Source organism: Aedes albopictus, chromosome 1, assembly GCF_035046485.1.
Source record: "Aedes albopictus strain Foshan chromosome 1, AalbF5, whole genome shotgun sequence".
NCBI classification, from domain to species: Eukaryota; Metazoa; Arthropoda; class Insecta; order Diptera; family Culicidae; genus Aedes; species Aedes albopictus.
The window spans coordinates 60156331-60182203 of NC_085136.1; the positions used below are offsets into that span (position 1 = coordinate 60156331).

The 25873-nt window shown below is 41.6% G+C and overlaps 2 protein-coding genes across 2 annotated transcripts in view; one reads left to right on the forward strand and one right to left on the reverse strand.

The window, feature by feature from the left end:
* Positions 1–25873, forward strand: part of LOC115269373 (fragile X messenger ribonucleoprotein 1 homolog) — a 161741-nt gene that overhangs the window by 45987 nt on the left and 89881 nt on the right. The gene's annotated exons all lie outside the window — the stretch shown is intronic.
* Positions 1725–25873, reverse strand: part of LOC115269374 (carbonic anhydrase 1-like) — a 35789-nt gene continuing 11640 nt past the window's right edge. Inside the window, exons 2-4 of the mRNA XM_029878046.2 lie at positions 19523–19609; positions 3020–3178; positions 1725–2776 (exon numbers count right to left, since the gene is read on the reverse strand). Coding sequence (XP_029733906.2) covers positions 2130–2776; positions 3020–3178; positions 19523–19609 — 893 coding nt within the window. The 3' untranslated portion in view covers positions 1725–2129. The remainder of the gene's footprint in view (positions 2777–3019; positions 3179–19522; positions 19610–25873) is intronic.

Sequence of the window (25873 nt, forward strand, 5' to 3'; positions counted from 1 at the left end):
ATGTCGGTACTAAAAGTACCTTTGGCCGAAGCGGAGCGGGGTCGATCATCGGCGTTACTTATTGTAGTCCTTCTGGTGTCCACACTACTTCAATTAGGAATCTTGAGTGAATACATCTTAGAGTGCTTGCTGTCACCCAATCGTAGGCAAACGATACATAAATAAATAAACTCAGTTCTATTCCGACACGTCTCTCTGTGATGCATCCGAAAAGCACCCTCCGACACTACCGTCCTGGCCTAATAAGTAGTTAGAACTAGAGGGTAGACGATGCCTACAATCACAGCGGTCACCTGGCGGTTCGCTACAGGCTACAGTATCGACTACAACAACGAACAGCAGACAGCGGGCAAAGGAAGCAACGGCTAGGCCCAGGTCAAATCCTCTTAGGTGGAAGACATCATCCTTCAAAGACGAGGTATTTAGGAAGGCGAACAGCCGTGACCAAAACCCACTCGATCTAAGCGGAGACGAGCTGGTAGCGGTACTTACGCGTGCGTGCGATGCGAACCCGTAAGTTGAGGCCTACAGGGTCGTGATACTCCAAAGATGCTGAAGAGAATCATCGAGCGGCTCTTTTAGCCTCATGCTTCGAATCCTTTGCCTTCTTTCGTAGGGCTGCTGGGGACTGGGGCGAAAGGGATTGCGAAATCCCTTAGCGAAGGTAAACCCCAGATCCGGACAAAGTTCCTAATCTGGCCTTATGAGTAGCTATTACAGAGGCTCCCGGTATTCTCAGATCTGCTAATGCAGTAAGGACGAAGGACCCTTCCGAGAGGTTTGGAAGCGGCAGAGCCTGGTCTTATTGCTATAGACGGGAAAACCACTCGGAGATCAATAGTCTATTGAGGCACATCGTGTGTTAGATTATCGCTCGAGTAACCAGTTCAGCTTGCGGAAAAGGGAGGTTGACCGTAGACACTATTTCATTGGTAACAGTGATCGCCGAAATAGCTCTCCATCGTAGGAGAAAAATTCGCTATTGTTCACTAGTGACTCTAGTTGTAAGAAACGCGTCCAAAAGCGCCAGTTGGGCGGATATTGCCAATGCGGTCTAACGTCTGGGAACACCTAGGTACCTGTACTAGTATAAGACGCAGAGGTGGGTCGGAAGTGCTTTCGAATATCCTTAGGAGTACGCTGAAGATCTACGGTGAATCTATCGAAGAAGTTGAACTAACTGCAGCCCCCTGGATCGCAGTTGTGGATGAGCTCCAGGAAACTCACCACAAAACTAAAGTATCTAAAGTGTTTCGGACATTCTCAGGTTTTCTCGAGTGCCTAGTATGTGTACGTTTAGTAGAACTACAGAGAAGGGGCGCGTGGACTCAAGGAGTAGTGGCTAGGTCAGTCACATCCAAAAGATGGTCTAAGAGTTCGGAAGTCAGCTACGAATGTCATACGGGTACCATGACGTCAAACTCGATTCTTCTATCGGACAAAGCAGTTGGCCGCGAAGAAAGCCTTCTGGTATTCCGCGTCGAGATGGTAGCCTACTAGGTTGGATTCGATCCCGCATCACGGACGATAGGGTCCCTGCTAACGGAAGGACTTCGAAGCAATACCTTGTGGTGGTTCAGGGGAGACAATGGGATTGGCGGCAATGGAACGAGTTCCAGATCCCTCATTGGCGTCGAAGGATGTCTGTATCCCTTTCTTCTTGAACTTTCTTTCCTTTGAACGGAATCTGATAGAATTTCGGATTCAAATAAACTAACTTCAGATTTCTTCAACCACAATAAACTCTATTTCGACTGTTAACGGACAATACAGTTTCTATGAACAATTATAATAATATATTATAACCTTCATCAAGCTATCCTGTTCTCTCCTTACAAGCTAAGTAATATTGATCCTTGGGACAATGGTTTTTGGGTGGCTTACGAGCTAATGTCACAAAACTAAGTATAACTCTTTCTCTAACGAACTATGACAGCACAACCGAGTTGCTTTTCGCCTCTAAACGGGTTTTCCATGCGTACCCAATGTAGCTATGCTACCGACCAGAACACAAATCTATCACAAACTCCCTCCGCGAGGTCCTTCCGGTTGGTCCCGGAAGACCCCTCATCTAAGCACCTCTATTCTTCGCCGAGTATTTCATTATGTTGCCCTCTCGATTACGCCGCCTACTTTGTCAGCAGAGCCGCTACGACAGCCATGATCAAAGTAAGCGCACCGACCCGCAGGGTGGCACCACTTCCGGAGTAATCCTTCTCGGAGTGGTAAACCAGGGCGCGGGCGTTCAGCGGTTGCAGCGAGCGGTAGTTGACGACCAGTTCGTGACCGGTGGGATCGTGGATGGTTTTGAACAGTTCGACCTGATCCAACGAAACGGGCAGGCTCTCGGTGAACACGGTCCAGATAACGGACTCGGCGCAGGTCGGCGTGGTGAGGGATCCTTCGTACCGGAAGTAGGAAGTGCGGTTCTTGGGCAGGAGGTTGTGCGGGGACAGTTTGCCCTTTAGGGGAGCGCTCTTGCCAGCGGCATCGCGAATGTCCTGGGAAGTTTCGAGTAGGACATCCAGGTGGGTGTTGTCCTGATTGGAGACGTGGAACAGGACGCCCAGGACGGCTACGGCGTTTTTGACGGCTGCAGCCTCCGTGAGCGAGTTATAGCGGGAATCGTGGTGGACCATGTGCAGCTCCAAGCCGTAGCGGACGCCGGCGATGGTGTGCTCCGATCCCCAGTGGAAGTGCATTTGGTCGAGGATGAACTTGCCGGGAAGTCCTCCGCCGTACAGGGTTACCGAGGGGTCGCTGTTGTCGATTTGAACTGGTTGGGGAAGAAGGGAGATAAATGAGTATTAAATGGACGTTAGGGTGTCTCAAAAAGTGTTCCAAAGTAGAACTTACTTACTCCAAGTTTGCTAGATTGGGGCCCCAAAAACTTTTTTTTCATTTATGAAACATTTGTCCCTGAGCTCCTAATCTATCATTCCATGAGTAAGCAAGTTAACATTTTAACACTTTTTGGGGACGCCCTACTAATAATCAGATATGTTAGGTGTTAACTCACCAGAATGACCCGTATTGGTCAGCTGAGCGTTTCGGATGGGGTTCATGTAATTGCTGAACAGGAACGGCGAGAAGTCCCCTTTGACGGCAGCCTGGTACGTCAGATCGATTGGCGATTGGCGCCGTCCAGTTTCACATTGTCCACCCCAGTGCTCCGGTTCTGTCGGGAAAACGAAATTGGATAGAAGAAAAATCATTAGACACAATTCCACGTTTTGTTGGGACAAGCGCTTGAAATAATATTCGCAAATATAATTGGTTTTCGAGAAAAATGCCGTTGCACATATGTACGCGCAAAGCTAATCGTAGGAGGCGGTGACATGTGGTGAATGTTGGACGAGTATGGAAAAAGACAAAGTAGTCATGACGCGACTCTTTTGGTCTGCCCCGCATAAATGCGTGATTGACGTTCTGTCTTGTAAAAATACACAACGCTCATACCATTTGGGTATTTCTGTTCGGCAAATGAAGCGCGATAAGTAGATATGTGCGCCGCACACGTCGCGACGGTTGACAACGGGAATGCACTGACCTAGGAACGAATTTCACCTTACAGAATCGCACAAATGAGGTAACTCACCTCGCCGCAGTTGGTATGGACGTCAGAACATCTGCGAGTCCCAAATTAGACCAGAATACAGCTGTCAATGAGAGGACCACTTAGTAGCTGTGGGTTCATCTTCTAAACGTCTATTTGTAGAATCTTGCATTGTAATTGAATTAAAGCGTGTTGCCCGAATTGGGTAGTCTCCGCAGCCTAGATTAACGTACAATACCATCGAATTCAACCATAAAAACCCCAATCTATGAATGATGGATTATGTGGCGGATTGTTATGGCTCCGCAAATCAACAGAAAGGTCAGCACCAATCCACTCTCGCGATGCCATGCGTCCATGCGCGATACGCGACGGCGCGGCAATTTGCCAGAGAACTTTTCCTGTTTGCAAACAATCTCGCGTGGATTACACACATCTGGAATAAGGAAAGCGCTAACTAACTGATCACAGTAGGCGCGAATGCTCCTACACCTACTGAGTTTGCACGGGGTTACGACGATCGATAGGGTTATGCTAGGATCATCTACTATAGTCGCAGCCTACTGCGACTGATAACCGCGCTTCGCGCTCACTACCGGCCGTTCGTTGTTGATACACTTTCGCTACCGCGCTACCGTGTCGAGTTTTCATTATCAGTGGTTTATGAACCCAACTCGACACGGCTCTAATTGTTTGATTACCCTCCAGATGCCCCACCGGAACCACTTGTCGTCGTCACTCGTCACCAGCTTGGTACTTGGTCTAGTACCTATTAGAAGTCTTGTGTGTTTAGAGGTAAAGGAAGACGCTAGTTAGTTGGGCTCGATTGGATTGATTCGTGTCCAGGTGTCAACGGCAGCTCAAGGGTATTGTAGTTTTGCTAGTTGATACATACAATCGGATAATTGCGCGTACTCACAGACCAATTACCAAGTACGTACGCAAGTCAAAAACGCATTTGCACTGCAGACCTCGATATCGAAGTGGTTATTGAAGGGTTAATTACATCGAATCGAATCAGGAATTCGTGATTTGGTTGAGGACAGGCTTGATCATTTCCTGGCTGCTGAAGAGTGGCAGGATCAAACAGAGATGACCCTTTATCAGACGCTTTGTGGCTTATTAGTTATTAATAACGTGTGTACAGTACGCAACTGTGGTCATTGATAAGCTGCACTCACTTCATTCATGAATGCAGCATCTCCGTTTACAGCCTTGACGTGATGTGTTTGAAGCGGCATTAAAAGTGGCGCTGGGTTAATATGTACATGTTTTTGATAGGTTTCAATCGATTTATCAGTATTCTCCCGTTAAAAATGGAACAGAACTGTTTGGTTCATGTTTATATCAGTTTTCCTATATGAGTATGAAAACAGTAGTAATCTGCTGTCAATCATCGAGTTCTATTTCATATAAAAAACTTGACCTTAATTCACAGACAAACAGACGTAACACTTCAAACATTTTTCGAATCAAATCGTGAATCCAGCGCAGATTCATAAGGGTTGCACTGCGGAATTTGCCTTGGCGTGATCCACAAAACCTCCCGCCATATATTGAGAGATGTCGGCTTCTTGGACTCGATTCGTTGCAGCGACGGCGAAACATCCAGCAATCTACGTTCATTGTGAAGTTGCTTAACGGCGAAATTGATGCACCCTCTCTTCTGTCACGAATCAACTTCCGAGCTATGGAGAGGCAACTAAGGTCTTCGGCTTTGTTGTTAACTGAATTTCACAGAACAGCCTACTGCTTCTACGAACCATTAACTGCGTGCGTTCGAACCTTTTCGTTACTCGATGAGATATTTGTTTTTGGTGAAAGTTCTAGATGTTTTAAGAGAAAAGTGTCAAATTCCAGTTTGCTATAGTTTTTAGTTTAAATATTCATGTAGACTTAAATCAGATGAATTAAATAAATAAATAAATGAATAAATAAATATTCGCCAATTGCTAAAAGGACTGAGTTTGGCCGACCATCAACTAGGTGGCGGTAGTGGGCAAACGTCAAACTCGAGCAAAAACGATGTGAGCGCCACGAGTGGCCACTTGGCCAACTATCAATGTTCAAACAGATCGTTGAATCGGTGTACGATGCAAAATATTAGAGTGTAACGTCTGTTTGTCTGTGCTTAATTTATTCACTTTCAGTTCTATAAAAAAAGCTTCAACGTAACCGTAACGCAGAGATGCCATATATACAAGTTTATCTGTATGCTACAGATTTTCGAGCATTCCTACAGATTGTGCTTTGTATGATACAGTGACCCCACACCGATGAATCACCCACAGTTTATGAATCAGCTGGCTTTAAATAACAAAATCAAAAGGTAATTTATCACAAAACATCTAAACATTGTCGGCGTGATTTTTATGCTGTCATTGTTGCCATTTTTTAGACGCTTTTGCAAGACGTACGACTGTTGCCGATAAGAAAAAAAATTGACAATTCAGCACGCAATTCAGACGTTTCTGTACAGCTTTTTGGGAATAAATTGAGCAGCAACCTACTGTAACATGTTGAATCAGCATGTTTATGATGCAAACATGCTGTGGAATGGCGACTTCACATAAAAATTGAAAGAAAATCCTGATTCACAAATTGTGAGGAAAAAGCGGATATGACCAGGGGGAGCGACACTAGTTTTGCCAAGTTAAAAAACCTCAAAAAAGCTGAAAAAAGCCCAAAAAAAGACGCTAAAACCCGCAAAAGTTTTGCGGGTTTTACCGGTTTTTTTTCAATTTTTTTCGGCTTTTCTTGGGGTTTTTCGGCTTGGCAAAACTAGTGTCGCTCCCCCCGGTTATGACACAATTTACGAATCAGGTAAAAATCAACTAAAATTTTGCAATTTTTAATATGTTTCACCAGTTTTTCAATTTTTGTAAGAAATGCTCAGGCATCTTATAGAACCTGGATGACCTTCGACAGATTCGATGCCATGTTTTATCGCTGCTGGACACTTGATAGAGGGCGTATCAGGAACGATCATTGATCCAAAGCACAGGATTTTGTACATTTTCGGGCTACGCTGATTGAAATATGTGTGATGAAATAGTACAAAACAGAACTTGATAACATGTTGGTGGCAAGGATGCTTTCACTCACCTGGCAATCTTTTAATTCATTTGTCTAACTCAGTTCAGAAACTTGTTACATATGTATTCAGATTTTTGATCTAGCGGAGTTACTTATTTTTTGTATGGAATACAGATTTTTCTTGCGAATTTTGTATGAGATACAGATTTTCCAAAAAGTCGTACAGATTTAAAAAAAATCATCTGTCATCCCTGTGATAACTGGTAACAATGTTTCTACCCGAGTAGTAGAAAATAGCTGAAGAATACCAAACTCAGGTATGGAAAACCGAATACCTACAACCTCGATGAGGTATTAAGAAGTCCTGCATAAGAGGTGAAATGCCTATACTGCCGTCCTACGCATAATTGTCCCATGTTATATGGAAATCCCATATAACATGGGACAACTATGCGTAGAACGGCAGTATAACAATAACTGGTGTGTATTCTGTGCATAACACGTGAATAATGACATCAAGTATGGTACCTAAAGAATAATCGGTGATTTTTTCATAAAAATAAAGATTTTTCCATAATTGAATAATACTCGTTGAGGTATTTTATCAATACCTATAAAATACCAAAATAAGTTATTTTCAATACGAGGGTTACTGACCAATACCTTATCTTGGTATGATATCTGACTTTGGTATGCTGCAGTTATGTGTCAGTTATTCGTTCCTGCTTGGGTATTGCTGTCCAAATCACTAAATTTAACGTTATGCACTTTCCATTTACATTCGAAATACCTTTATTTTTTCAAACATAACACAGCTAATGTTACCCACTCTAAATCTGTTGCAAGACCGTTGCCACAGTAGCACACGATTGCTGAAACGTACGGAATTTAAAATGCGACTATCTCTGCAACTCTATTAGACTATTACGTAGTGATATTTAAATTTTAACAGAAAGATGCCGCCATAAGCAGGTACCATGAAAAAGGAAACATTGATCATTAAGGTAATAACTTAGGACTACGTAGTCCGAAGAAAATTGATGTAAATTTTAGGTGCCAGTTGGTTGGGTACCTTATAATATTCATAACCGTGTAGTTTTTCTGCGTAATTTGTGTTTTGCGTAACGCGAATTTAGCGTATATATCGATATACAGCGTGATAGTAAATGGATCTCTTTTTATTTTTTTTCCTTTTTGAATCATGTTTATGAAATATTGACATTTTAGCTTGAATCTCTAGAATCCTTGGGTAAACGTTTGAGAAAAAATAGCAGATATTTGGTAAACACTACAGTAGTTGGGAAGGGAAGTGAACGTTAGAGTGTGATGGTTGTTACTACTAGAGACCGAAAGTACTATGCATCTTCACGAACACCACGGAAAGGGTATTCATCAGTACACTGAAAGACGACTTGAGGTTAAAATTACTATTCTGCAGGGTCCATTTAAATACGCAATGCCACTAAATTTGTACAGACTGAGTTTCGTTTCAAGTCAACAGATTCATGTTTTCAACTTCACCATGGATCCGTTTCACAATGAAAAAAAAAAGTTTCTGTTGGCAACCAGATTTGAACCAAGAACCTTGAGATCACCAGGCTCGCACGCTACCACTACATAGGCTATCGAACCGGTTGACATGAGAGGAAACAAAATACACACAACAAGCGTTTGTGGGTCGATGATCACGTTTTGCCATGGTCAATTTGAAAACATTTTTATGCTGGTCACTACCGCACACACTTAAATTAAATCGCCGACCTCAGCAAATGGATTGCCGAGAATCCAACAGCCGAGAGTCCGGTAACAATTTTCACTGAATCTCGGTAAAAGTTTTACCGAGATGTTGTTAAAACTTTGCCGAGATCTCGGCAATCCAACTTTTTACCGAGATCTCGGCAAAGTTCACCGAAATGGTTTACCGAAATCTCGGTAAAATTTTTACCGAGAATCAGTAAATATTTTACCGAGATATCAGCTGTTGGATTCTCGGTAAACCGCTTACCGAGATCAATTTCTGAATTTAACGGCTTGCAAGCCGTCTTTCAGTGTAGGGTAGGATGTCAGTCACCTTTGGTCGGTGATGCGATCCTATTTTGGGGCTATTTGTCAGAGGTTTCACATGTTGTGCGTGGATGCCAGCCGTATGTGTGTGTTGATTTTTTATTATCTTTATTACGGAGATTTTTAGCCAGGTGTCAGTGTATTTCGGGACCCACGGTTTTACTTCCCTTACATTTTGTGAGTGTGCAGGAAGAGGGATTCGAGTGGGAGGTCCTCGGCGTGATGGTCACATGCTTTAATCATCACACCAGGTCCGCTCTGCGTGTGTTTTAAAAACACGGTCACCGTCTTCAGCTTATTCGGTAGGACCAAGCTAAGAGCACCTGAGTTCGATTCCCGGTCGTGAGTGAGAATCGAGAATTCATAAATGACGTTGTGTTTTTGTACCGGGAAAATTATCTGGAGAAATGTAGTCTCCGGAAAATCATGTGAGTAATCTTGAAAGAAATATCGGAAGGAATCACGGAACTAAATCCTCAAAGAATCATAGGAGAAATTCCTAATGGGAATCCGGGAAGAATCAATGAAGGAATCGCGCCATAAACCTGTGAAGCGATCCAGGAGAATTCCCTGAAGGAATCCACAAATGAATCTCGGAAGGTATTGTTACGAATATGTCGGAGGTAATCAATGCAGGAATCAATGAAAGATTTAATGGGAAATTTTTAAAAGATTCCCAAAGGGAATTCTTGAAAAAAAAAAACTCTGAATGAATCTCAGGAGGTATCGAAAAGAAACATGGAAAGTATCAATGAAAGAATCCCGAGGGACATTCCAGTTGAAATCCCTGATGGAATACCGGCAAACAGCCCTGATGGAATTCCGGGAAGAATTCCCGCTTTTAACGGAGGAATCCTTGAATCATTGACAGAATCTAAGGGAATCTGGTACAGAATCCTAAATGGAATTCCGGGTCAAATCACAGATGCAATTTCATGACAAATCAATGAAATAATCCCGGAAGACATTTTTGAAGGAATCTGTGAAAAAACCTGAAGGAATCCCCAAGGCATCTTAGAACGAATACCTGCCAGAATGCCGAAATTAATTCCGGAGGATATAGTTAAAGAAATCTCGGGAGAAATCAATGAAAGAATGTCGTAAGGAATCCCGGGAAGAAACCCTAAAGCAAATACGGTGAAATTCAATGAAGCAATCCTGGGAGGAGTTTCTGAAGGAATCCTGTAAGGAATTCCTAAGGCTTCACGAAAGAAATCCTTGAAGGAATCCCGGAAGAAAACCCAGGAAGAATGATGTTGGAAACCCTGATGGAAAATCAAGGAATCGGAATGAATTCATGAACGAATTCTAGAGGAATCCCAGAAAGAATCTCGGACAGGAATCCTTTTGAAAAATCACAAAGAATACCTACTTACTAGGTTCTTGCACAAGCAATTTTTGACGTAAACTACGTCTATGGGGAAGGTACGTCGTACTCGATACAGAAATTCAAAATACATTGTAACTTTTAGAAATGTACATTTTGATATATTCAGCTTAGTAAAATTGTGAATGAAAATATGCAGATTTTTGTATATAAAAAAAAAGACGCGGACACCGTCTTCAGCCGAGGCTGTGCAGACTGAACGAAACTTAACATTAGACAACGGACATGACACATATTACGAGCACCAGTGGATACGAGGAAGAGACATTTCTTGCGAAAAGTTTCATCACTCGGAGCGGGAATCGAACCCTCACCCCGTGGCATGGTACGTTTATACGCTTGGTGACGCTAACCGCACGGCCACGAGGCTCCACAAATATAAATAAATATAAATAATAATAAATAATATTCAAAAATAATAATAAATAATAAATAATATTCAAAAAGTATTAGCGTAGTAGGTAATCGGGCGTCATCTCTCTCCGGATGGCGTTGAATCTATCCTGCAACATTCCGTTGCTGAAAGGAAGCGGAGCAGATTTCCAGAACTGGAATTACCGCGTACGCCTGACGAAGAAGGCACCGGTAGTGGGAGCAGAAAGGGTGAAATTTGAAGGGACCGACCGGATCTCCAAAGCGTTATTGGTAAGCTGCCTGTCGGACGAGTACCTGGCAATCGTCCGGGAGATGTGGACTAGTCTGGAAACGACCTACGCGTAGAAGTCCATGGCGAGCCAAACCATATTCGAAAGCAGTTGGCTCGTCTTCGGATGTAAGAAGTCGGACGTCTCCGACGCATCTTCTGGAGTTCGATGGGCTTGTTAGGAAGTTGAAGACAGCCGGAGCGACGCTAGCGGAAAGTGATCTGGTATCGCAGCTCTTCCTGACGCTGCCAGACTGTTCGATCCACTGGTGATGGCCCTGGAGAACGTAGCAGAAGAAGATTTGAACTTACACCTCGTCAAGCAACGTCTACTGACCGAAGAAAGGAAGCGATCCGACAGGCAGGGCAATTCGGTTTAAGACAAGTCGGTAGCATTCTCAAGCAATTCGAAGAAGAAGCAAAAAATCCTTGGAAAGTGTTATAAATGCGGACGCCGTGGTCACTGAGGAACTACCGACGGGCAACAAATTACCCTAGATAAACCAGATTGTTCCAAAATTACTTTATGAGGCTCATCCAATTGGGGCCGGCGTCTGCGTCTACCCCGAACCGTAATATTGATTATGGTTATCGCTCACTTGCATTGCGTTTGGGCAGCACAGATAATCCCTGCTGCTTTGAGTCATGCTATTCTGCCAACGGTGAAATCCCCGTTGTTTCCTGCAGGCGCTACAACTGACTGGCCGCAGGCAATGAACTGATAATGCATCTCAGAGCGGGAGCAAGTAAATTTGTCTGACTTTCGGTAATTATATAATTTATGAGCTTAATGCTAAGCGAAGCGAATTGCGGAGCCTCATCTTGCTAACAAGTTTGATAACCCCGCAGAAATGAGAATTAATTCTTCCGACACTCGAGGCCAAGGAGGTCAACGTAATGGGATGTTTAACACGCCATTCTGACAGGGATGTGGAAATAATCGAACGTACATGATGGTGTGATTTACTGACATTTACTTTTCAAAGTTTGTTATCATATTAATGCTACATTGCAGAATGTTCCATTTTTCACATGATATTGAGGTTTTGGCTACCGAGATTGTTAACGTGAGGCTAGTTAATCTCAGGAAGTCAGACATCGAAGGAAGAACCCACATTGTGTGAGATTGTTAGGAGTGGAATTCGATCCCAGGTCCTCGGCGTGATAGTCATATGTTCTAAACATTTCACCAGGTCCGCTCCACCTGTTTAAAAATAGATGTCAAATAAGATAAGGATTTTACCAAAATCATCTAGAATCTAGAATAACTTTTGCCCATTTTTTACAATTCTTTGAAAACTAACCGTCAGATTGTGAATAATGGATGCTTTTTGCAAACAGCTTCAGTTAATTGCACTTTTCTTTAATTTAAATTTTGGGCGTCCCGATAATTCGCAGTATTCTGTGAGCACTTCTACACTTATCAACTGAGAGATTGCTTTTCTATGCCCAACGAATATAAGGAATTTTCTAGCACCTAAAAGTTTTGCATCATCCGGAAATCGAACCTACAGGGGATAGACAAAATGATCGGGACAAGCAAAATTTTAACTTTTTTAAAAATGTTCAATTAACTGTAACTTTTCGAAAAGTGCATCAAATTTTTATTGTAAGTTCATCAACTAGTTGTGTATCAGTGGACAAATATTGGAAAAGATCGGGCTATTCTGCACGAAGTTATAAAGTGTTTAGAAAAAGGCATAATTATCCGATAGCCAACTTTGAGCTGCTATATTCCCGGATTCAATGAACCGAATGCAATGAATTTTTGACCATTTATGACTTATATAATGAGTTTTGAAAAACGTTTGACTCAACCTGAAATTATTAACAAGAGAAAAAGTTATATCATTTTGTCTATCCCCTGTAGATACCTTCAGCAAAATATAGTTTCGCGTTTACCACTTCGACTACCTGGATTCTGACATACAGGGGATGGCCAAAATGTTTGGGATAGGCAACTTTTTTTTCTCTCACAAAAAAGTTCAACATGCTATAACTTTTCATAGAGTGCATCAAAAAATCTCAAATTTTGACTGTTTGTCAACCTATTATATGTGCATCATTGGTACAAATTTGGACGCGATTGATTAATGTTTCGCAAAGTTAGAACCGTTCGGGTAAAACACTATTTTTTAGACAACTCATTTTTGAGCTGTCATATCTCGGAAACCAGTGAACCGAATTGAATGAAATTTTGAACGTACACTAACAATGTGCAAATGCTTCACGAACTATTTAAACATAGGTACTTTTTAAACGTTGAAAAAAGTTATCATGGATTGACAATTTTTGGGTTTTTCTCGAAAAAATGTAATTTTTTTACATCAATGTCAATAAATTTTAGTTTTGATATCCAAAGATTTTCAACTTCTGTTCTCATGTTATCTCTAATCAGATATATTGAAGCCTATTCAGATTGAAGGAAGAACACATTTCGTAATTTTTGTGTGGTATTGTAAATTTGGCCTATTTTCCTCTATATGGGTCAAAATTCCAACCCGGTATAACTTGATTCGCCGTGAGAAAATATTACATTTTATAACGTTGTATTAAGTATCAATATATTGTTGATAAACGTTAAAAAATTCATTCAATTCGGTTCACTGGTCTCCGAGATATGACAGCTCAAAAATGAGTTGTCTAAAAAATAGTGTTTTACCCGAACGGTTCTAACATTACGAAACATTAATCAATCGAGTCCAAATTTGTACCAATGATGTACATATAATAGGTTGACAAACAGTCAAAATTTGAAATTTTTTGATGCACTCTATGAAAAGTTAGAGCATGTTATGTTTTTTTGTGGGAGAAAAATAGTTGCCTATCCTAAACATTTTGGCCATCCCCTGTATATTCTATTCTACCCCAATGGATCACCTCATTTGTCTTATGCTTGACAGAATGCAGGAACTTCTCCGAACGAGGAACTAAGACTTGATATTGTGTGGGTGTGAAACAGCCCTTATATCAAAGTGTATACTTTGCTGAACATTCTGTATTCACGCCTGTCACGAGCGGACGGCGATAGCACACGAAACCATCTAAGCAGGCGACGCCACTCTCGGCCTCTTGTTCGTCGACAGCCGGTCAGGTAAGACGTGCCACTGCGTGGTTCCTTTCCAGTGGATATTCAGTGTCACACAATGGCTTTCCTGCCAGGTGTTGCAATTTTTTTCGCAACATAAACGTAGAACCTAATTAAAGAACGAAAACTGGAATGGAAAGGAACCACCCAGCGTCGCACCCAGCAGCAGCAGAAAGCCGCTACAAAGTGAAGCAATTGTGGATTGCAGTTTTTTACCATCGTTCATCCCGGAGCGGGTCAAAATGACCGCGCATGGAAAAGCGGACCGAAGAGTCGCGCATTAAAGTGGCGGACAAAATGTCGCGCATAGAAAGCGGATAAATAAATCGCGCATAAAAAAAAAGCGGGCCGAAGAGTCGCGCATTAAAAAGCGGACGGAAGAGTCGCGCATGGAAAGCGGGCCGAAGAGTCGCGCATTACAGTGGCGGACAAAATGTCGCGCATAGAAAGAGCGGATAAATAAATCGCGCATAAAAAAAAAGCGGGCCGAAGAGTCGCGCATTAAAAAAGCGGACGGAAGAGTCGCACATGGAAAAGCGGACCGAAGAGTCGCGCATTAAAGTGGCGGACAAAATGTCGCGCATAGAAAGAGCGGATAATTAAAACGCGCTTAAAAAAAAGCGGACCGAAAAGTCGCGCATTGGCGCAGTGGCGGGCAAATAAAAAAAAAAAAAGTCACCCATGGGACAAAAGCGGATAAACAAATCGCGCATAGAAAAGTGGACTGATGGTTCACGCATAAAAATAGCGGACAGAGACGTCGTACATGGAAAAGCGGACAAACAAATCGCGCATGTAGATGGCGGACCAAAATTCCGCGCCAGTTAAAGCGGACGGAAAGTAGCGCATTGAGAAGTACACACGAAAATAAACAGATTACCCTAAAAATCTTGTCAAAACAAAACAAGCGGTAGCGACTTCGCCGATAATGTCCTTGCGAGAAGCTTAATTTGGGTTTGCCATCTACCCAATAGTGAGTTTATTTCAATCCACTAGGGTACTATGAAAGGCAACGCTGGGTAGAAACAACTATGTGATGAGTTGCTATTTTCTACCAGGATCAGTTGAAAACTACCCACTCAGGGCTTTCACGTATTTAAGCTAAATTTGAAGCTCTCACACGAAAGGGTCGATATGAGTACAGGAAAAAAACCTCGGGGTTGATTTCTTGTTCCGTGTACAGAAAATCAACACATTGCACACAGAAAAAAGTAGACGAAATCTTGCGCTGTCAGATATGCCAATTATGCATTTAGTTAAAAAGAGTCGTATTCAACGGAATTCTAAAAAGAAATTCAACGTACCTTAATATTATTATGAGCTTGATAAGAGAAATTTGAAACTTATTGATATTTCTGCTTAAGTACTATACCATGTTGTGGTTACAGTATAGTACTGTTCCGTTGCAAGTATTTGTTCTTGAAGAATGCAGTTTGGGAAGAGAACAAAAAAAAGCATTTCCTTGCCAGTCAATGTAGTCGAGAGCCATCGAGAGCGTTTGTGCTAGTATGTGACTGTTTCCTTGACGTATTTCTTGTCACTTACGTGTGTCTAGGGCAGTTCAATCAATTGTCAGTTGGCCAAAAAAAAAACGATTCTTTAAGCGGGGCGCAGTTGAAACCCAACGAGCGAATCCTCGCTGTACTTCCTTCGCTTAGAAATGTGAGCATATTATCAGCGGCGTCATGGTCGCGATTTTTTTTTCCGCAGTCAAGTTCGCAGATTGTGAACAATCCTCGGTACCCACTATACGTAATTTATGTTTAGTCCTTTACTGTCAGAGCTGTCAGATCAGTGTAACACGCTAAATATAATTTACACAAAAGACAATTTACACGGAAAAAATACACGGTTATGAATATTATTGGGTACCGGACTGGATACACAAAATTTGATCATTTTCTTTATTACATCGAGGTCTTGAAATTAGTCTATGATATTATACAACTACAATCTGTAGTAATTTTAGTTATTAAGAGCGATGTATTGAGTATTTAACAGCGAATGGCATAATAATTGATTGATAATGTCCATACATTGATGGTTATAAAAGGTTAGCGGTGCTAGTGGTAAAGACTAACGGTTATTTCGACATTGTGGCAGTTGTGAGAACCTTAAGGAAAGAGTGTTCCCGTCAAAAAGTGCCATGGCGCAACAGAACCACAGTGTTAATCTTTTTTCTCAAATTGTGTACCACTGTAGAGAATTAACCCTCGAGCAGTCGAGTTTTTGACTACCTGCAACAGCGCCCACGCTCACGCTGTGTACCACAAGCGTGTATTTTTCATGGTGCTTGTACTCAATACTAAGGTTTGGTAGGTACTCGTGAAGGAAAAAAATATATGATTGAATTGAGGATATCTTGCTTTGTCTTCAGCAGGTAATTTTCCTGATTTTCTTAGCTATCGAATTCAACGTATGCTTGGGTGTTAAAAAAACAGTTTTAACAGGCACTTCGTAATTTCTGTCTTATTGCCATAGCGTCTTTAACAAAGAAGTTGTCTCGGGGCTGTATTTGGTCATTAGGCTATTACTTTGCTGGCGTATCCAGTTGTGGTCGATAAAGTTAAATGATGCGGTATCGGAGCTCACCGTTGAAGGTTTCTAAGTTGTATGCTTAGCAGATGATATTAACATCGTGGTAGGGAGAAAGTTTAACATTATTTCAGAGAGATTGTATTGGAACTAACTGCAACTAGCCCAGTCATGATGCGCTCAAGAAGACCTTAACATAGTGGCGAGGACCACTCGGGAAACTGGCTAAGCGCCAGCATGCTACCGTGATGGACTCTCCAAAGCGAGCCATCGATGTTCGTTACAGCAGGCTACGCAGCTAACCTTATGGATGCGATGTGCACTAGCCCCTCTCTGAAGCAATACCTTCTTGGTGGTTCCGGAGAGACGTAGGGTTTGGCGACCATAGGAATGGTTTAGTGGGTACGAGGAGAGAGTAGTCCTGGATTTTACTTTTGTTGTAGAAGACGGCCTGTCAGACCTACACTACCCTAACCTTCTGTTAGGGTGTCTGTTGAGCAGATTATCCCCCTATGGTTTTGAAGGAAAAAAAAAAAAAAAAAAGACCTTAACATACAACCCATCTTGATGGTGATTGCTCTGTTAGCTACAAAAAGGAAGTAACATTGAAGCTTGATAAAATACCTAGATAGGATCTTGGATGTCAGATGAAATTACAATACTCATATATTGTATGCAATTTACAAGGTCATCCGTTTTTCTGATGTAGCTTCAAAACATCTAAAAGGAAGTGGGGTGTTGCGGCTAGCCAGTCTTGTACACCATTATCATCTTGACTGAAAAAAAACCGCAAACTCTACATTTGCCTTCTTTTTCCATCAACGCAAAAGCCGACCGTCTCTTTGTCGCTAACAAACACATTCGCGACGAACCAATACGGTGGGAGCTCCCGCTCTTCGTTTGTACATCTCCTGAGCAGCTCGAGGCGCATCACCAGTCGTTCAGACGCAGGGCTTGTCACTCACTGCTGGATGATTATCATCTGATAGGGCCAGGATGAAGATCGATTGATTGTGTATATTATTGCATTGCACCAAACACAAACAAAGCACGCCAACGTGTTTTATGGTTTAATTCAAGCCGAAGGGACGATCGCTGCTGTTGGATGTACTCGAATCTGTCTTGAGCGAGGGTTAGCTCTGATGGACTGCGTTTGTCTTTTGAAGTGATGGTTAGAGCGAGTGTCATTTGACATTAGTCATCCTGAATATGTACAACTCTGCTGCCAGCACTGTCGGCCTTGTGATAACAGATATGCAAACTGGCCATGAGTAGATACAGTAGATGTTCGATCATTGCAGCATGTTAACGTTTCGCTTATCAAATGAAAAATGATAACTGCTACACCTGATAGACGTCAAAGAACTGTCAGCCACTGTAAAATGCAGAAAAATTCCATTCGAAAAACATCGCATTACAACAAAAGTTTTCTGATGACATTTCATTTTGACGGAGAGCAGTGCGATACTTACAGCATTGTTTCACTTAGCGGACTTTCAATTAAAAGAAAAAGCATTGCAGTCAAAGGGCTTTTACCGAACGAGCACCTATGTAGTTGAACAGTGAAGAGTATAATAAAGAAACATGAACATAGGAAAATAGACCCATTTGAAAATACCATTTAGCTTTGATGTCAAAGAAACATAAGTCATGGCGTGGTGCTGTGATGACGGATGATATGATAACAAGTGATATTTCTACTGCGAATGAATTTCGACCATAAAATCGAAGCCTCGGAAAACGGGCGCCGAAATTGTACTTTTCGTTGCATGCACAATAGTCCTTTTAACAGGTTCGTCGCTGCCATTGTTAACTGCCGAACAATTTAAGGTACTGATTGAAAATATGCCCGCTTGATTTTTCCTAAAACAGCTGATTTTGTTTTACAATTTTCCACTAATTACTAAAGTAGTGTTCGTGTATTGCAACGCGTACGAATACGAAAGCAGAAACCCACGAGCCTTCAATGCACGTCAACCACGAATGGATACACCGTAGTCCACATGACTTTGACATATTTGGGAAATTTGACACTCTTGGGAAGTCTGACAGATCTGGGTTGTGCAAGACAATTTGCTAATCCCATCAAATTAAGTGTCCTTGCTGCCACTTTTGCACAAACTACCTCGTTTTTGATGCGACCATCGATCTGTTGCCATCGATGGAAAAAGGAAGAGAGCGAAGATGAAATGTGAGAGAAGCAACAAAAAAAGCACTGCCACTCTGTCACTTTTGACAAATATTTGGGACAGTTTGAGGCACGAACGTTCTGAACCGTCGTGTTCGATTAGGGAATAGGCCTTTTCATTTGACGTCTTATATCAGCTGATATTTCGGGCCTTTGACAGTTCTCCTATGAAAATGACAGCTTCGCATTTGCGCCTTTGTTCGGCGGTTGTAAACAGTGGCATACATGGACCTGTCAGCTGGAAAGGCCTATACCCGCACAATAGTAAGATAGCAATAAATGGTAAAAAGCGTCGATTTACAAGAGAAACTATTTTAAACGTGTTTTCTGGTTTGAGCTACGGGTATTTTGGAAATTTGTAAGCGCGGCCCTCTCTAATTTTTTTTTTAGAGAGAAGGGTGGATGTGTGGGTGTGAAACAGCCCTTATATCAAAGTGTATACTTTGCTGAACATTCTGTATTCACGCCTGTCACGAGCGGACGGCGATAGCACACGAAACCATCTAAGCAGGCGACGCCACTCTCGGCCTCTTGTTCGTCGACAGCCGGTCAGGTAAGACGTGCCACTGCGTGGTTCCTTTCCAGTGGATATTCAGTGTCACACAGATATGTTGTCAGTTAGTCTTGATTGCCTGGAAATTTTCCCACAACATGCAACATCTACAATTCCGTAAGTCGCATATCGCCACACCAAGGGTTGGTGCAATGAATATGACGACAAAGGCAAATCTAGGTAAATAAATCCAATTCTCGGTCACAGAGCAGAGGGTAGCCCACTGCTGCGCAACGACGGTGATCAAGATAATCAACGTTGAAACGTATCCGCTATTTATCTCATTGCCTACTACTTGTGCGAGCAGGAATTTGTGCACTCCTCCACGACTATTGACGACACAGATGGAAGAGCATCTTTAAAGGCTACTTTGTTCTTTGGGTGTCTTGGAGCAAGAAGAGAAATGAAACTTTTCTGTTTGAGTGAGGATGGTCAGTGTTCGTTCATGATGAAAACCAAAAAAAAAACTTACCATTAATTACTCCATTTGGTGCGGGTGTCGGATAGTGCCATTCGTCAGCTCGGGTTATGGGCGGAAGAAGCGCTGCTACCAAGACAGCTGAAATGAGACGGAAAACGATGTTTTATTGATTAGTAGATTGATCAATTAGGCTTGTCTAGCGTGTTTTCTTAAGTGTTTTTTTATGGTGAGGTTCCAGCAGAATCTGCTTTTCAGATCAATATACTATAAGCTCTTCCCCAGAATTCCAATTTAAAGCTTTCTCTTGAACATTTTCGCATAGGTTTATCCAGGCACGAAGTGCCTGCTTATTCTGTGCAAAGAAAACAAGTAAATTTATATTCCGAAAAGATTCCCAACTTTCCTAATTGTCTGTTCATTTGCTTGCAATGGAAACAAAAAAACTATCTTTGTTTCCAGTGTAGGCATTCTCCTCTCTTTGCATTATAAACTCAACCAGGATATACCTGGGCCCATAACCTGTTGAATAGAGAATAGGGAAGAGAGAAGGAAGTGATGAAGCAATCGCTTACCCACAGCAGACCGTGGAGTACACTGAGTCTGCGCAAGTTCAAATTATGATGTCAGAAATTTTGAGAAATAGTTGGTTGGCAGAGGTTCACGTTGGTGTGTGGATGCCGTTTGGCAGGCGTATGTTCATGTGTTGAGATTACTGTGAAGATGATCACGAGTTGTAGAGTAATATGACAGTTGAAAGGGAGGGAAGTATGAAGTTGATCATCAATATTAACTTCTTTTCCCGATCAGCCTAGATAGCTGTGTAGTGTCGGTAGCGGTTGTCTCAATTGGCTAAGAATAACACTACGGACCACCTGTTCCAGGGGTAAAAGCCCACTAAACAGGGAACCCCAATCCAAGGTGTCAGGCGACCCGTGCTGATGGATGAATGGTTGAATGGTTTAAAACATGCTCGATCTTTAACGGAGCCCGTAACGTAGGTAGATCGCCTTTATGTGTTGCGTTACGGTTCAAGATCTACCAAACCGAACCCTAGTGACATCCGGTTTGTCAAGTTGGGGTAATGTGTTTTGGTAATAAGGATTCATGGTACAAAGTCCTTGTTACTGGTGACAGTTTCTAAAATTGCATTTATTCTGCCTTGCTGATAGTTAAAGAATCGGACTTTGCCCACCCGAGACTACACTTGATGTTAGGAAAACAAACATGCTTTACGTATCTAATTGCGTACTAACCTATCAAGGACTGTTAAGTTCTGGTAATTCAAGGACTCACGTGCATTCTTATTGCAGAACACATTCTCTAATTTGACAGAGTTTTGCAACTAGCCTAAAGTCCCGGGTTTTTCTTTGTTGTCCTGGGACTAAACTAGAAGCAAGACATGGATGGGGCTAGAGTTCCGATGCATGGATAAATATCAGTACCACCGTTTTGTTTTTCTCAGAATTCAAATAGATTGTGTTTGATTAGGGGCGCTCTTTCGCTGGGATTTAAATCTCTATGATAACGGGACCTTTTTATCTCAATCTATTTCTTGCACCTCTGGGATAACAAAACAGGAACTGTACAGAAATCGATGCTTCATTGCCTCTCAATGACAATGGAGTAGTACGACATGCACTAAATACTAAGGATACGGGTAATGCCACAAAAGATCTAAATACTGGTCGCAGTGGCTCACCCGAACAGAAAAAAAAAGGGAGGGAAACCACTTTTTAACCCCGATTCTATGAACATTATAAATACTTGAGACAAGACTGGAGAAGTACAGAGAGTGAACAAGTAGATAGAGAAAATCAAAGTATGTAGTAGGAACGGGACGGGCTTGGTACTGAACACAGGATGTTTTGCATACGGAGCATTAGAAGCTGTAGATACTAGACCACAAAGTATGTTAGTCTCCGAGCTTCAAGGTTCTTTGCATCTCAAAAATGCAATTCTCGAATTGTTAAGAAAAATGCATTTCTTCTTCAGTAAAAGCTATCTCCTCAACACGAAGGAGGAGCCATTTCGTCTATCGGTGTCCCCTTTGCCAATTTCCGGTTCAATCTAGACCATCCGAAGATAACCAGTTTCTTTGAACGACAGACGTACGTTCAACGGTTCAGCTAATGATCTATTACGTACACAGCAGGTACAAATCCCGCTCGTTCAAATAAGTCCATCCATCCATCAATTTCACCGCGGAGATATGCACGGACAAACAATGTCCCGTGACACGAATGCCAATCGATTGGACGCAATCGAGATTGTTTATTTTTCTTTTCCATAACAATGGGGTGGCTACTGAGAACTGAGATTCCGCAAAACACGCACAGAACGCTGATAGCTGCTGTGATGGACGAGGCCACAGCGAAGAGCAATGACTAACAGTGATTTGGCGGAATTAAGTTAGAATTTATTTTGTATGAGTTGTTAAAATCTGAAATTGAAAACCAAATTGTCACAGTTTTGAGGGTCCTAAAGCCTTTTCTCAGTTTTTGATCTAAATAGCGCATCCTTCAGTTAGCTCATCCCAAAGTTGACCTTTCTTACTACTAATTGTCGTTCATTAAGCCAAAAGGCAGATGAAGTGAAATAAAGAAAATAAAATACTATAAAACAGTTCTAGATGTATGTGTTGTATAGACTACAGCATGGTGATCAAAGATGGCGATGAGCTATAAAAATCATCATAGACGGCTTTGCTTCTTGACCAATGATAGAAAATGAAAATGTAGCGTCAGTTCTTCAACGAACGTTAAGAAGTGAAGATGGAATTTGAAGATTGCGAACACGGCAGTGAAAGACTGCAACAGCGTCCGATCACAACAGTCTGGTAGTCGAAATTTTGATTCTTTTTTATTAAAAATTTGCCTCATTTCCATTTTAAAGTTTCATGGGTGCTTAGAAGGGTCCCGAAGGGGTTCTAATAGGTTTGAGGGAGTTCAAGGGAATTTTCGAGGGTGTCTTCGAGATGTTAGAGAGGAGTATCAAGTTGTTTCAAGGGTGGTTTCTGAATGATTTCCGGAGTTTAAGGGTTTTAGGAAGCTTTCATGTGAAATTTAAGGAAGTTTCAGAGGAGCCTCAAGGCGTTTCAAGAACTTTCAGAGAATGCCAAAAAGTTTATCGGGGTTTTCAATGTTTTCAGGTGCCTTTCAACGATGTTTCAAGGGCTTTTCAGTGAAATTCAGTCTTGTTAGCGATCACAGTCTTTGACACCTTTTTGTCGATATTCGGCTGCCTTTGTCTCCAACATTCGCAACACAAGCGATCAAACTACTGTACAGAACAAAAATGTCGAATGAATGCGCTTGACCACGATTGCGTCTTCGGGAGATGATTCGGTTTTTGTTATTCCTGTCTTTCCCATAAAGAGAGCTGTTTTGGACAAATTTATGTGTCGTAATCGATTTATCACACACGAATAAACTAATATTATACCAATCTTAATTAAAATTGGCTGAAATCTTGCAAAAAGCTGGAATTAGACAAATGTCATCGTGTCAGACGACGATGATTTGATCCACTTTTTTGTTTATTGATCTTCGTTCTGCCGCTCGTGTTGTGTGTGAGAGGTAGCGGTCGCGCTCGAATGAAACAAAGCAAGCTGACACCCGACCGCGGCAACGAAACGAAGGTAGTGAAAAGTGTCGAATGTTTACAAGCCTGGTGAAATTTCAAGCCATTTCGGGTGGGACTGCTCACATTCTCATAGCTGATGTAAGCGCCACTGTAGTTTTCAACACACTTTTGAAAAAAATTTAGCAATTAATAATTCGAAGTTCATTATTGCAGGGCATTGTGGAAGTGGTGCCTGCTGTCCTCTGAAAGCTTTCCCAAAGGTTACAGGAGTATTTCTGAAGAGTTTCAAGGCGTTTTTCAGGATTCTTCGATGTAGTTTCAGGGGAAGCTGGTTTCCAGAAGTCTGAGGATACTTTCAAAAAAGTTCCAGAAGCTTCCAAAGCATTTCATATTGTTTCAGGTGGTTTTATTTTTATTTTATTTATTTGATTTGAGATTTTATAGAGCATTCAAGGGAGTTTATAGGACTTTTCAGAGGGGGTTCAATGGTTTTAGAAAGCTTCAGGGGATTCTAGTGTGTATGCAATGGAGTTTTGAGGAGTTTTCCGAAGGAGTTTCAAGACATTACTAGGCGTTTCCAGCTTTTAGAGAGGTTCAAGCTATTTCATGGGTTTTGGGGGAAAGGTTTTGAAAGTGCTTCCCGACGGTTTCAGGAAGCATTTAAGAATGTTTCAACTATGTTCCAGAAAGGCTTCAAGGCGTTTCAAGTCGTTCTTAAATGTTTCAGTTAAATGCCCTTAAACACGTTTCGAAAGCCCCCTGGAACGCCCCATGAAACACCCTAGAGCCCCTGGTATCTCCATTGAACGCTCCTAAATATCCTGAAAGCCTATGGAACGCTTTTGGAACCCCTTGAAACCCCCTCAAACGTCTTTGAAACCCCTTTAAACATTAAAACCCTTGAACCGCTTCTGAAACCACTATTGATTCCCTGACACTCTCTGGAACACCCTGGAACGCTTCTGAAGTTCACATCGCAATCCACAATCCGAAGCACTATCATTTTAACTAAACTGATATTTTGGCGAATCTCATCGCTGTGTGTGATCTGTAGGCGAATATAAAAAAGTCTATCAGTGATATTTAACTGCCATAGCAGCAGTCAGTTTAGTTGTGATGGAAGAAAGTGACGGTGACTCAACAAAGTACATGCTAATTCGGATAGCAGACAGCCCATCGAAATCGGCGATTTGTCTACCATTGATAGTGACAAAATGTAACTCTGGCCGTTCTTGGCTCAATAAAGGTTTGAGTTCAGTCTTAAAATCAAGATTTGATTCTCATGACCGTTCAGGAGGCCATCATAAAAAGCACTTTACGAACCACCTGTTTAGACCTAATAGAAATAACAGTGATAATTTGTACTTTTTTCTCTTGTAAATGTTCGAATTATTATTATATTTGTTTTTAGATCTTTTATGCATCTTTTGCAATATTTTTTATGACTTATGTTATTGATTTCTTACTGAAACTTTTCAAATATCCTCACTTTTTTTTTGTCCGAAGACTAAACGAGTAAACGAGAAATTCCGCCAAAATTTTCTTTAGAAATTCCACTATAAGAACCTGTTTATTCATGTTTTTTCAGTAATTCCAGCAGGTATTTCTCTAGATCTAGAGATTCCTGCAGAAATTCATACAAAGATTTCTTCAGAAGTTCCTCTAGGTATTCCTCCATGCATTTCCCCAGAATTTCTTCCAGTATTTAAACCAAATATACCTTTAGGAAGTTTTACTCGGATTCATAAACAAATTCTGAAATTTCTTCAGAAATACGTAATTCCTAGAAATTTCTTCAGAAATGCGTAATTCCTAGAAATTTCTACAGAAATTCTTTTAAAAAATTCTCAAGATATTTTTCTAGTAATTTTTACAGGAGTTTAAGTGTTTCTCCAGACATTCTTTCAGGGATTACTTTTTAAATACTTTCAGCAGTTCCTCCGGAAATTCTTTCAGAATATATTAATTTTGATTAGCGGTTTCTTCTCGAATTTTTATATTTTTTTATTATACATTCGTATAGAAATTCCACCAAGGGTTTTCCAAGAATTTCTTCAGTAACTCCTGCTAGAACTGCTTCAGGAATTTTTCTGAAATTCTTTCAAATATTTCTTCAGGAATTTTCAAAGACTACCTGCAAGGATTCTGCAGGAATTTTAGAAAGAAAATTTATTAAAACAAAAATTCCAAGGACTCCATGCACGCTCAGAAAACCGTTCTGATAAACGTGAACAAACAAACGCAAATATGAGAACAAGCAAATATACACCGTGAACTGGAACTAGTTCCAGCTGTTTATTTGAACCTGTATCAGTAACATCAAAATATAACGGGTAAATATTTATTTGGGGAGGGATGGATACCATAACTTTTGATCTCGTTTCAGAGAGCGAGTAAAGGCGCTTAAGCCTAGGCTTGAGAGCCAGGGCATACGGGGAAAATACCGTTGCCCCAACCAGAGATGTCCATATCCTCAGAGTGGGAAAGAGAAATAGAAAATACACCACTCACGCTGTGCATCTGAACAGGAGCCCTTCTCTTATATGTGGATCCACCACTGCGATTCGGATGCGCGCAAGCTTGGTGGGTAGAAATAAATCTCTTAGCTACCTGAGCACTAGGCCACACAACAGTGCGGCGAGAGCGATTTAAAATTCTCTTCGGTGAAAGTGTAAAAAATCACCCGGGCGCGCGCTTCAGTGAGGTTTTTGCGCCAGAGTGCGCGCTGCGGTGAAACACCGGAGAGTTCTCGCCCCGGCGACACCATGGTGATAATTCGGTGACTACTGGGTGAAAACACGGGAGAGCGCCGGAGAGCGA